At 42.0% G+C, this 13,910-nt stretch overlaps 1 protein-coding gene across 1 annotated transcript; it reads left to right on the top strand.

Annotated features, from left to right (window-relative positions):
• The first annotated feature begins 8,952 nt into the window (after positions 1–8,952).
• Positions 8,953–12,188, top strand: LOC100407493 (putative ATP-dependent RNA helicase DDX28). Its single transcript, XM_008980283.5, is given in 6 exon segments — positions 8,953–9,702; positions 9,704–9,957; positions 9,959–10,299; positions 10,302–10,877; positions 10,880–11,061; positions 11,063–12,188. Coding segments are annotated over 6 exon segments (1,605 nt in total). The 5' UTR covers positions 8,953–9,666; the 3' UTR covers positions 11,279–12,188.
• Positions 12,189–13,910: the final 1,722 nt, after the last annotated feature.

The raw sequence follows: 13,910 nt of genomic DNA, 5'->3' as shown, positions 1-13,910 counted from the left end.
AAAGCTATTTATGACAAACCAACAGCCAATATCATACTGAATGGGCAAAAACTGGAAGCATTCCCTTTGAAATCCGGCACTAGACAAGGATGCCCTCTGTCACCACTCCTATTCAATATAGTACTGGAAGTTCTAGCCACAGCAATCAGGCAAGAAAAAGAAATAAAGTGTATTCAAATTGGAAAGGTGGAAGCCAAATTGTCTCTATTTGCAGACGACATGATAGTATACCTAGAAGACCCCATCGCCTCAGCCCAAAAACTCCTGAAACTGATAAGCAACTTCAGCAAAGTCTCAGGATATAAAATCAATGTGCAAAAATCGCAAGCCTTCCTCTACACCAATAACAGACTTAAAGAGAGCCAAATCAAGAACGAACTGCCATTCACAATTGCTACAAAAAGAATAAAATACCTTGGAATACAACTCACAAGGAACGTAAGAGACCTCTTCAGGGAAAACTACAAACCACTGCTCAACGAAATCAGAGAGGACACAAACAGATGGAGAAACATTCCATGTTCATGGTTAGGAAGAATTAATATCGTGAAAATGGCTATCCTGCCCAAAGTAATTTACAGAATCAACGCTATCCCCATCAAGCTACCATTGACTTTCTTTACAGAACTGGAAAAAACCACCTTGAACTTCATATGGAACCAAAAGAGAGTCCGCATAGCCAAGTCAATTCTAAGCAAAAAGAACACAGCGGGGGGGCATCACACTACCGGATTTCAAACTATACTACAAGGCTACAGTAATCAAAACAGCATGGTACTGGTACCAAAACAGAGATATAGATCAATGGAACAGAACAGAGGCATCAGAGGCAACACAACATAGCTACAACCATACAATCTTTGATAAACCTGACAAAAACAAGCAATGGGGAAAGGATTCCCTGTTCAACAAATGATGTTGGGAAAACTGGCTAGCCATGTGTAGAAAGCAGAAACTGGACCCCTTCCTGACACCTTACACTAAAATTAACTCCAGGTGGATTAAAGACTTAAACATAAGACCTGGCACGATAAAAACCCTAGAAGGAAATCTAGGCAAAACTATCCAGGACATAGGAGTAGGCAAGGACTTCATGAACAAAACACCAAAAGCATTGGCAACAAAAGCCAAAATAGACAAATGGGACCTAATCAAACTCCACAGCTTCTGCACAGCAAAAGAAACAGTCTCTAGTGTGAATCGGCAACCAACAGAATGGGAAAAAATTTTTGCAGTTTACCCATCTGACAAAGGGCTGATATCCAGAATTTACAAAGAACTCAAACGGATTTACAGGAAAAAAACAAACAAGCCCATTCAAAAGTGGTCAAAGGATATGAACAGACACTTTATGAAAGAAGACATATATGAAGCCAGCAATCATATGAAAAAATGCTCATCGTCACTGGTCATCAGAGAGATGCAAATCAAAACCACATTGAGATACCATCTCACACCAGTTAGAATGGCGATCATTAAAAAATCTGGAGACAACAGATGCTGGAGAGGATGTGGAGAAAAACGAACACTTTTACACTGTTGGTGGGAGTGTAAATTAGTCCAACCATTGTGGAAGACGGTGTGGCAATTCCTCAAGGCCTTAGAAATAGAAATCCCATTTGACCCAGCAATCCCATTACTGGGTATATATCCAAAGGACTATAAATCGTTCTACTACAAGGGCACATGCACACGAATGTTCATTGCAGCACTGTTTACAATAGCAAAGACCTGGAATCAACCCAAATGCCCATCGATGATAGACTGGATTGGGAAAATGTGGCACATATACACCATGGAATATTATGCAGCAATCAGAAATGATGAGTTCGTGTCGTTTGTAGGGACATGGATGAATCTGGAGAACATCATCCTCAGCAAACTGACACAAGAACAGAAAATGAAACACCGCATATTCTCACTCATAGGCGGGTGATGAAAAATGAGAACACATGGACACAGAGAGGGGAGTACTAAACACTGGGGTTTATAGGGGGGAAAGGGGAGGGGCAGTGGGAGGGGGAGGTGGGGAGGGATTACCAGGGGAGAAATACCAAATGTGGGTGAAGGGGAGAAAGCAAACAAAACACACTGCCATGTGTGTACCTATGCAACTGTATTGCATGCGCTGCACATGTACCCCAAAACCTAAAATGCAATAAAAAAAAAAAGATTCCAGTCTAGCAAATCAGGACTGTAGAACAGCAGTCATGGTGGGAGAGCTGTAGGTTCTTAGGAAATGATGACAGATATATCTACACAGCTAGGGAAACACAGTGGTGTTACCAGTACTTCATTAATCAAACATGTATTACTGAGCATCTAATGTGTATCAGGTTATGTCACAGCCACTGGGGTGACAAGATAGACAAGGCTCCTGCTCACATGCAGCTTATGTTCTAGTGGTGGAGACAGGCAATAGACCAGTCCCAAAAATAAGTTAGGAAAATGCTGGGATGGTAACTCGCTCTGTGAGGAAACTGTTATGTGATTGGGGGAGGGTGGCAGGTGTGGAACCTGGAGAGGTGGGGCAGAGAAGGTCTCTGAGGGTTGCTGATGGGAAGCAGCTAGGCATGAAAAGACCTGGGGAGGAGCCAGGTAGAGGCCGTAGCATGTGAAAAGGCCCTGAGTTGTCAGAGAAACCTAAGAAGGAACCTGAGGCAGTCCTGTGCATGCGGCAGGGTGAGTGCAAGACTGAGAGTGGAGGGCGTGAGTACAAGACTGAGATGGGACCTTGTCAACCAGGGTGAAGAATTTTATTTTAACTAAGATGGGGGCCATTAAAGGTTTAGGCTGGGGAATGACAAGATCTAACTGACACTGTAGAAGGGCCATTTTATTTTGGGCAGCGTTGAGGCAGGGGACTCAGTAAGGTCCACAGAAGAAGAGACGGTGGCTTGGAGCTGGGTGGTAGCAGAGGGCAAGGAGGGAAGTGAACAGATTTGGAATGTGTCTTGGAGGTGGGGCCAACAGAACTGGTTAATTGATTGTGGAGAGGTGGCTGGCTCCCGAGAAGGAAAACTAACTAGAAGGGAAGTAGATTTGGGGAGTAGAGAGGCAAAAGTTTGGCTTTGGCCATTTGAAGAAGAGATGCTAAGTGACCATGTCAAGTTGGCAGTTAGTTAAGTCTCAATTCCACATGAGAGGTAAGGACTAAAGAGGCAGATGTGTAGAAGGCATTAGTTAACAGGTGAGTGTGCCAGTGCCTGGGCCTCAGCTGTGGGCAGTTAAGACCACTCCCAAATTATACTGGCTGGTGGGGACTGGAGAGGGCAGGGTGGCATTCAGCTTGCAGGGCTGTCAGTCTTTCATAAACATATGTGGGTGTGGCCTCCTTGGTCTGAGACTGGCACTGCCCCCATGTCTTCCTCATTCCTCCCTGTTTATCTCTACTCAACATGGTTCTGGGAAGCCCCCATTTTCTTCATACCCCACCAACTGGCCACACCAGTTGGGCTGCAAAGCCCAGAGCATATGTCTAATGATCTTTGTTTACACATGGCCTCCTCGGTTGCCATGTCTTGGTGTTTGTCCTCTGTCTTGGCTGGTTGACGGAGTAAAAACCCATATTTACGTTACATAGCATACTCCTCAGTTCCTTTGGGGCCCTTCATCTTAAGAATTGCAAGAGATTTTAATAGTCATTCAATCTTCATTTTGAAGATGAAAAATTGAGAACCAGAGAAGAGACCTGACTTGGCCAAGGTTTCAAAGAAAAGTCAGTAGGAATTGTGAATTCCTGGAGGCTGGGAACCATTAGTACTGTTCTTGATCAGTGTATTGAGATATGAGTTTCAGCAGTTAACAGGGACATTTTAAAGTTAAAATGATTTAAGCTTTAGAAAATATCTATTTGGAAATAATTATGGATTCACAGGAAAGTACCAAGAAATGTCTAGAGAGTTCCTGAGTCCTCCTTCACCCAGCTTCATTTAATGTTAACATCTTGCATTATAATACACTACCAAAACTGGGAAATTTTTGGTAGTGTATTATAGCTTAATAGCTGTCCACATAGCTTACTCAGCTTTTGCCAGTTACACTTCCACTCATTTGTGTGCGTGTGTGTAGCTCTATGCAATTTTATTATGTGTGTAGCTTGGTGTAATTATCACAATCACAATAGTTAACTGTGCCCTCACCACGAGACTCTCTCTTGCTGTACTTTACAGCTGTACCCTCTTCATCCTCAAACCCTAAGCCCACCCCACTGTCTTCACCCTCTGATTCCTGGCAACCACTATTCTGTTCTCCATCTGTATAATTATGTTAATTAATGTTATTCAAATGGAATCATGAAGTATGTGTCTTTTTGAGATTGGCTTTTTAGATTTTTACTCAGCACAATTTTCTTGGATTTGATTCGACTTGTGTGCAGCAGTAATTCTTTCCTTATTATTGCTGGGTAGTATTCCAAGGTATGGATGTATCACAGTTTGTTTAATCCTTTCCCCAATGAAGGACATTTGGATAGTTTCTAGGTTTTGGCCATTATGTACATAAAACATTTGTGTACAGAATTTTTGTGATAATAAATCTTCATTTCTCAGGGATATATGCCCAATAATAAAATTGCTGCATTGTTCGGTAGATTGATTTTTAGTTTTAAAAGGAAATGCCAAAGAATTTTCTATAGTGGCTATGCCATTTTACATTTCTACCGGAAATGTATGAGCATTTCTCCACATCTTCACTAACAGCTGGTGTTATCACTATTTTTTCATTTTAGCCACTCTTATATGTATGTAGTATACATTATTGTGGTTTTAATTTGCATTTTTCTAATGCTAGTGAGGCTGAGCATCTTTTCAAGTGCTTTATTTCCTATCTATATGCCCCCTTTGGTAAAATGTTTATGCATTTTCTAATTAGATTTTTTTAAATGTTGAGTTTTGAGAGTTCTTTATATATTTTAGATACAAGTCTATTGTCAGATATGTAATTTACAAATCTCAGTCTGTAATTTATTTTTCATCCTCTTAACAGGGTCTTTTGGAGAGCAAATATTTTGATTTTCATAAGGTCCAAATGATTAATTTTTCCTCTTATAGATCACACTTTTAGTGTTAAGTCTAGTAACTATGCCTAGTCATAGGTACCAAAGATTTTCTCCAATTTTTTACATTAGAGTAATGTTTTACATTAGAGTCCATGATCCATTGTTAATTAACTTTTGTATATAGGTTGATGTTTAGGTTTCGGGTCATTTTTAAAAACTACATAGGTTTGTTTAATTGCTCCAGTTCCCTTTTATTGAAAAGGGTATCCTTCCTCCATTGAATTGCCTTTGCTCGTTTGTCAGAAATTAATTGGACATATTCGTGTGGGTCTATTTCTGGGCTCTTTACCCTGTTAATTTTAAAAAATGCATCAGTTCCTTCCCCAATGCCATGTTGTCTTGATTATTGCAGCCATATAGTAAGCCTTAGCATTAGAAAAAGTGTTTTTCCTACTTTATTCTTTTTCAAAAATTTTTTGGATATTCTAGGGCCTTTCCATATAAATTTTAAAATAACTTTTTCTATGTCTACAGAAAACCTTACGAAGATTTTGGTAAGAACTGCATTATGCCTACACATTAATTTAAAAAGAAATGATGTCTTTACTCAGTTGATTCTTTTAATCTATGAACATAGCATCTTTCTCCAAGCATTTAGGTCTTCTTTAATTTATGTCATTAGTTTTTTAAAATTTTCATCCTAAAGATTCTGTATATGTTTTGTTGAATTTATGCTTAAGTGTTTCACTTTCTTGGGAACAATTGTAAATGATTTTGTGTTTTTTATTCCACTAGTTCATTTTCAGTGTATAGAAACGCAATGAATTTTTGTGTGCCAATCTGTGTTCCTATATCTTGTAACATTATTGAACTCTCTTATTAGTTCTAGGAGACTTTTACATTTTTCTTGTAGATTCCTTGAGATTTTTCTATATAGACAATCATGTTGTCTGCAAACAGATACAGCTTTATTTCTTTCTTTTCAGTCTATATGTCTTTTCTTTTTTCTTGACTTATTGCAGTGGCTAGAAATTCTATGTCAAATAGCATTGGTGAAAGCAGACATCCTTGCCTTGTTCCTTGTCTTAGAGGAACATTTGGGCTTTAATCTTGATTTTTAAAAATTCCTTGCATTGAGTTATGGTGTTTTGGGGGAGGGAGATGTGGGGTGATGTGGGGGATTCCCCCTTATGTTTGCAAGCTGGGTTTTTTTTTTCTGTGTCTAATTATTTTCCTCTTTGGCCCGCAAAATATGATAAGACATTTTAGAGTTGTGTATAAAATAGAATCAGCCAAGTGCAATGCCTTTGTTCAGAAGACATTTCATGGACATTGAGCCTGCTCTCTTGGCTTCCTGGCTTCATGGCTTTTCAGATCCCAGAGTAAGTTCTGTATAGTAGAGGTTATAGTAAGACTGACCTCTAAATACATGAAGTGAGTCTAACCTTACTGATATGACTTAAAGAAAGGAGAGGCCTTCAAGATCCATGATTTTCTTAAGCAAAAGTGATAATGTTATCTTTGTGCATATATAATACTAAATATAATGCAGGTGAGAGAAGTAGGCTTCAGTAAAAAAGGAGACCCAAGTGCCATCTTCATCCCACTGAGGAAACAAAGCATGAGTATTGCCAGATTTTCTTCTGTTTCAAAAAAGCCAGAAATCCAGGTGTTTATGTGAAATGTCTTGATTTTGATGTTGGAAACTAATTCATATTTTGAAATATAACATTGTGTGGACAAGTGAACTTGTATGTGGAACTAATCTTTCCCAATGGCCACCAGTTTGGACAGTCGATACTCAGCTAGATCAGCCAAGTGTCATTGTCAGTCGTCAAGGTGATGTGTGATTGGTCAAGCAATTAGTTTTGCTCAGCAACTCCTCTGTTTTCAAAAGGCCTGAGGGTTCATTTGCCAGTGCAGATTTTTCAGTCTTGTTTATTCTATTAATTAATCTTGCAAATCTATAATGTTTCATTTTAAGCAGCAAGAACTGTGGCAACTTTTGGTCTGGCCCCTTTTTAATGATCATTTAGCATCAGGCTATGTGGGATTTGATTGTCTTGTATTGCCTGAAAGCCAATGGTATGACTTCTCCTCTAGATGTGGCAGAGATGCCAGGGAGGGAGACTGACAGTCTGTGGGTGTGTATGCAGTGTTGGAGGTAGAGGCGCACAGAGAGCAATAGTGTGGAAAACTAGTCTAAGGTAGCATCAGGAGGTCCATGAAGCCAAAACAACTTTCATAATAGGACAAGACATTATTTTTTTTCCCTCTCATTTTTTTTCTGAGACAGTCTTGCTCTGTCACCCATGCTCATGTGCAGTGGTGCAATCTTGGCTCACTGCAACCTGCGCCTCCAGGGTTCAAACAATTCTCATGCCCCAGCCTCCTGATTAGCTGATTACGAGTGTGCACCATCATGCCTGGCTAGTTTTTGTATTTTTTAGTAGAGACAGGGTTTCGTCTTGTTGGCCAGGCTGCCCTTTCATTTCTTTTTACTAGTGTTCAGTGGAGTTTTTTAGGGGCTACATAAGGTGATAATGTCATCAATCTAATGGCTAATGAAAGGGATATGTATATGTTTTTGTGTTTAAAACAAACTTCTTTGGTGTTCTCAATAATTTTTAAGAGTATAAAGGAGTCCTGAGATCAAAGAGTTTGAGGTCTGCTGGACTAGGACAGTGGTTGTCAATCCAGATTGTACATTAGTCATCTGGGAAGCTTTAAAATAGTACTGATGCCCGACCTTATGGCAAACCAATTGAGCCAGAGTCTCTGTGGATGAGAGGTCTTCATTGTCACCATTACTATCACCATTATCATCATCATCATCATTATCATCTTCATTATCATCATTAGTATCACCATCACTATCATCAGCATCACCATTATTACCATCATCATCATCACCACCATCATCCTCATTAGAACTTCACCTGGGTGGAGGACAATCCACCATACATCAGGTGCTGCACTACTTGCTATACCTCTGATTCTCTGAACTGCCCAGAAAGGCTGATATTATCTCACTTTATAACATGAAGAATCTGGATTTGGAAAGTTAAGGTAAGCTAGTCCACAGAGCTAGAAGAGATGAAGCCAGGATTTGAAGCCAGTTCTCTGTTACACCAGTGTTCCCAGTCTTTGCACTATTGAAAACCTCTTTAGTTACACTTTCACCCCTCCAACACCACAGTAAATTTTAATAGATTTATCAGCAAACTCTATCTACTATGCAAGAATTTATTTTTTAAACCACGTGTTGAAAACATTCAATGGTCAATTGCGATATTTGGTCAGTGCAAGATCATCATATCGCAACATAGAGTTGAGATAATTCCACCTAAAAGCAGAGAGACTTGATCCTAGGATAACTGAGAAGGCTTTATTTATTTATTCCCTGTACATAACCCAGTAAAAGAGAAGGGCTTGATGTGGTTAACTATCTAAATTTTTCTGAATTTTTGAAATACTGAGAAGAGCTGATGACTCTCCCATCTCCTAATTCTACCTTGGTGGAGATTGTAGACTGACCACAACCATGGGTAAATGAGGAAAGAGGAATAAGAAACCTTACTTCTTCCTCCCTTTTTTGGCTGGTTGCAGTGGTTCACACTTGTAATCGTATCAATTTGGGAGGCTGAGGTGGGAAGATCACTTGAGCTCAGGATTTCAAAAGCAGCCTAGGCAACATAATGAGACCCTGTCTTTAAAAAAAAAAAAAAGCTGGGCATGGTGGTGCATGCCTGCAGTCAGTACCTACTCAAGAAGCTGAGGTGGAAAGAGCGCTTGAGCATGGGAGGTCAAGGCTGCAGTGAGCCTTGATTGCACCACTTGACACTGCCTTGAGAAAACAAAAACAAAATTTTACTTTTTGGGCTATTCTTTTCTGGTAAAAATGGTATAAAGATGGGGATGAGGATGGCTATTGTATGAGAGAGCAAACAGGGTCCAAGCGCTCTGGGCTGTCTAGGACCAGTAGTCAGCTTTACTTCTTAAATTTCCAGGGAAGGAGTTCAGAGTGATGGAATGCTCTGGGTATGCCCAAAGCTTTATCTTGAAAATAGCCTGTCGTGAATAATTGGTTTCATTTGTCATGACTGGAAATTGGCTTTGTGTATGCCAGAGAATGGGGGCAGGAAGGAAAGATTGTGTCTTGAGCTCTCTGTGCCTCTAGGGCAGTGACGCTTTTCCTCTCACGTGAAAGGAGAGCATGACCCACAAGGTGCACAGATACGGTGTCAGAGAAATTAGTCTTTCAGATACAGAGACACAGCCTTCCCCAAAAGATCCTCATTGCGCTGCCTTTTTTCTGTTTTTGCTTGTTCTAACATTAGTAACTGAAACTGATTATGACCTCAAATGAGAGGAGAAAGTGACTCTTTCCACTTTTGAGCTAGTTAATTATCTAAATCTCAGTTCAAGAGTCACTTCCAACCCCAATGAAAGCCCTTGAGTGCTGGGCACCTCTTCTTCATAGCATTTGTCCTAGGGGTTTTTGTACATGTGCTTGTGTGAAACTTGGATTGACATCTGTATTTCTGACTGGACTACCATTTCCTCAAGGATAGGGATATCCTGCTCACCATTTTTAGTTCCAGCATCTAGACAGTACCTCAAGCAAACAAGTCCTTAAAAATGAAATAAAACGGACCAAGGGAAACATGGCTATAGGGCGGCCCGTGCGGCTGTTTTCTCTAAGTGGCTCGGTTGCTCCTAGCTCCCCGACGGGGCCTGATGGTCCGCAGTCCAGACGAACCGCTGCCGGTAGTGCTCATCCCAGTGGCTCTACAGCGGAAGTTGGAACAGCTGCAGAGCAGACGGCGGAGACTCCCGGGGCCGGGGCCGGTGCGACCTGGACCGCTGCTGGTTTCGGCGCGGCGGCCAGAGTTAAACCAGCCAGCTCGCCTCACTCTGGGCCATTGAGAGATCGCGCCGCTAGCCTCTCGAAGCTGGCCGGGACCACTTCTCCATCGAGCGCGCGCTACAGGAGGTGCCAGCGGTGCAGAAGCCCTCGTCCGAGGACAGTTTTGCTGACCTTGGCCTGGAGCCCCGTGTGCTGCACGCACTACAGTAGGCTGCACCTGAAGTCGTTCAGCCCACAACCGTGCAGTCTAACACCATCCCCCCACTACTTCGCGGCCGCCACATCCTTTGTGCCGTAGAAACCGGCAGTGGCAAGACTCTCAGCTACCTCCTGCCGCTACTTCAACGGCTCTTGGGCCTGCCAAGCCTGAACTCCCTTCCTATCCCCATGCCCCGATGTCTGGTCTTTGTGCCTTCCCGAGAATTGGCCCAAAGGTGCGGGCCGTGGCCCAACCCTTGGGGCGCTCCTTGGGCCTGCTGGTGCAGGACCTGGAGGGAGGCCGTGGCATGCGTAGGATCAGGTTGCAACTGTCCAAACAACCTTCAGCCTATGTGCTGCTAGTGGCCACTCCAGGGGCACTGTGGAAAGCCCTGAGAAGTCGACTTACCAGCCTGGAGCAACTCTCCTTCTTGGTATTGGATGAGGCAGACACACTGCTGGATGAAAGCTTCCTGGAACTTGTGTACTGCATCTTGGAGAATAGCAACATCGCAGAAGGCCCAGCTGACTTGGAAGACCCCTTCAATCCCAAAGCTCAGTTAGTGCTGGTAGGAGCCACATTTCTCAAAGGTGTAGGCCAGTTGCTGAATAAAGTCGCCAGTGCAGATTCTGTCACCACCATCACCAGCTCCAAGCTCCACTGTATCATGTCTCATGTGAAACAGACACTTCTGAGACTGAAGGGAGCAGATAAGGTGACCGAACTGGTGCACATCCTCAAGCATCACGACAGAGCAGAAAAGACTGGCCCCTCGGGAACTGTTCTGGTGTTCGGTAATAGCTCCAGCTGGAATATATTCTGGATGATCACAAAATCCAACACCTAAGGTTGCAGGGGAAAATGCCAGCCTTGATGAGGGCAGGTATCTTCCAGTCCTTCCAGAAGGGCTCCCAAGACATACTTTTCTGCACAGACATAGTCTCTTGGGGCCTAGAGAGCACTGGTGTGGAGCTGGTTGTCAATAATGATTTCCCCCCCTACACTGCAAGATTACATCCATAGAGCAGGGAGAGTAGGCTGTGTGGGGAGTGAGGTTCCAGGCACCGTCATCAGTTTTGTGACCCATCCCTGGGATGTGAGCCTGGTTCAGAAGATTGAGCTGGCGGCTTGACGAAGAAGTCTTCCAGGACTGCCATCCTCAGTGAAAGAGCCTTTGCCACAGCAACCTGATTTTGACAAATCTGAGTAAAATGTGATGCTAGAACAGGGATCTTTCCCAGTGTCTTGGGTAGGTGAGCACACCTGTCAGTGGGAGGCTCTGGGCTGCCCTTTCAGCCCCTTGAGGGCAGGATGAGCTGCTGTATGACTTAGAAAGGTAAGCTGCGTCCAGGCGCGGTGGCTCATGCCTATAATCCCAGCACTTTGGGAGGCGGAGGCAGGTGGATCACGAGGTCAAGAGCTGAGACCATCCTGGTCAACATGGTGAAACCCTGTCTCTACTAAAAATACAAAAATTAGCTGGGTATGGTGGCACGTGCCTGTAGTTCCAGCTACTCGGAAGGCTGAGGCAGAAGAATTGCCTGAACCCAGGAGGCTGAGGTTGCGGTGAGCTGAGATCGCACCATTGCATTCCAGCCTGGGTCAACTCCGTCTCAAAAAAAAAAAAAAAAAGGTACGCTGCTGGCCGCTGAGCATGGCTCTCTGTAGTCTTTCACAAGACGTGAAAAATAAAAGTGGATTTTGAAAAAAAAAAAAGAAATAAAATGAATGAATGAGTGAATAAATGAGTTAGCAGTGTTGGATTTAAGTGTTGGATTCTTCACTGATGCTGTTCTTCTCCATGTCCAAGGTCCTGTCATATTTTTTCTTTATCATGGTAGGATTCTCATCACAGGCTGTATTGATGGCTAGACTCACTCCTTTAGTGCAGATTACTGGAGCCCAATGACCCCAAATAGTTCTCAGCTGTGTCATGTACTTGACAGCATTTTCAAATAAGACACACTAGGAAGAGATGTGTCTCTCAGAGTATGATCGGAAACCATCTACACCAGAATCACTTGAGGAGTTTTGTAAAACTGCAGATTTCTGGGAATAACGTTGGACATGCTAATTCAGAATCTTAGGATATAAAGTCCTGAGAATTTGCTTAATTCTTCTGCAGGAAGATCTGTCTCTTCTCCCCATTTACTTATGAAATCTTTTTAAAAATCAGTATGGATTTTTTTTTATAATTTAGTTTATAATACAATGCTACATGTATGTTTTATTTTCAGAAAATTGTTCCAGCTCTGGCAATTGGTAGCTCTTTCTGTTGGCTTCTGTGTTCCTTTGACACATCCTGTTATTGCCTTTTTTAAAGTACCATCTTATTTTCTATCACTAAAGAATGCTTTCGGCTCATCTTGTATCTTTTCTTCACCATCCCTAAAATCAGCCATTTCTCTAAGGCCCCTGGTTACTTTTGTTGGAGAATGATACTGGAAATTGAGAGCTGGGCCCTAGATATGCTCATTGTTACTGAGGTGTCATTGCTTCCAGGCTCTCTCAGTTGATTGATCAGGGAAATACATGTGTATATACCAAACAGTACAGAGATATAGCTATAAATATGTCTATATGTAACCATCTGTCTCTATATTAAACTAAACATGAGTTTATACTGATGTCTCCAGTTCTAATTCATTATCACACAGATCCTTCTAACTTTTCCCCGTGTGCTTGTCTGTAAACTCTTACTCTAACAGTGAGAAACCTGGCTCCGACAACCCACTATCTATTGGCTCAGTTGTTCCATTCCAGTATACATGTATAACGGTTTCAACACTAAATTGAATTGGTGGGAAACAACTTGCCAGCAGAGCACAGTGCTTACAGACAGCACCTTCTGCCTTTAGTCTTATAGACTTCCCTCACATCCAAAGCTACTTTAGGTCAGCACCTTTCTCACTCATTCCCTTTAGTGAGGTTATTTTATACATTTTTAATACAGTGAGATTCTTTTTTTACAGTGTATATACATTCCATCCTAGGATTTAAAAAAATATGACCGCCTGGGCAGGCTGGCTGACAGCTGTAATCCTGGCACTTTGGGAGGCTGACGCAGGTGGATTGCCTGTATGTAATAGCCAAAAACTGCAATTACTTTTGCACCAACCTGATAATAGTTTCTTTCTGTCTTATCTGCTGGGCTTGTGGGTCCTTCTTAGAGGACTAAGGCCAGGGGCTCCCTTAAGTTTCCAAAAACTCATTTGTGAGTGAGTTTGGAACTCAAGATGCATTTTCCAACGAAAATAATATAATTTATGATGATTGGCTTCCCATTCTCTCACAAAAACTCACTTAGTTCATTTACTATTCCCAGCAGCAATATCAGCATTTTGCTTAGCTCTACCCCATCGACAATACTGTTTCTCTAGGAAAAAAATGGAAAATTCCACTTGAGCTTCTTAGATTGCCTTTTGACAGAGATTAGATATTCCTTGAGGTGAATGGCAGGACAGTGTGACTTATAAAAGTAACTTGGGCAGAGAACAAATTGAAGCTTCTTACAGGTAACAATGAACTTGGCAATTTAAGAATGCAAATGAAATAAGGATATTTTTGGCCAAACACAAATAGAAGGTGTAAACCAAAAGGTATCTAAATCAATTTAGAAATTTATTTTCCTAAGGTTAAGGGTACACGCCCAGGAGGCAGGTCTGTGCCTTTCTCCAAAAATGATTTTGAGGGCTTTAATACTTAAGGGGGAAAGGGCAGATACTGGGGAAAGTGGAATCCATTTTTATAAGGTGTGGGTGGATAAGAGGCAATTGGTTGCCTTCTTTTGAGTCTTTGGTCAGTAGTTTACATGTGAGAGGCAGGCAGAGGAATAGTCACTT

The sequence above is a fragment of the Callithrix jacchus genome, chromosome 14 (genome assembly GCF_049354715.1).
Source record: "Callithrix jacchus isolate 240 chromosome 14, calJac240_pri, whole genome shotgun sequence".
Taxonomy (NCBI): domain Eukaryota; kingdom Metazoa; phylum Chordata; class Mammalia; order Primates; family Cebidae; genus Callithrix; species Callithrix jacchus.
Note: the sequence above shows the minus strand (reverse complement) of the source record. Positions and strands in the feature narration are given on the sequence as shown.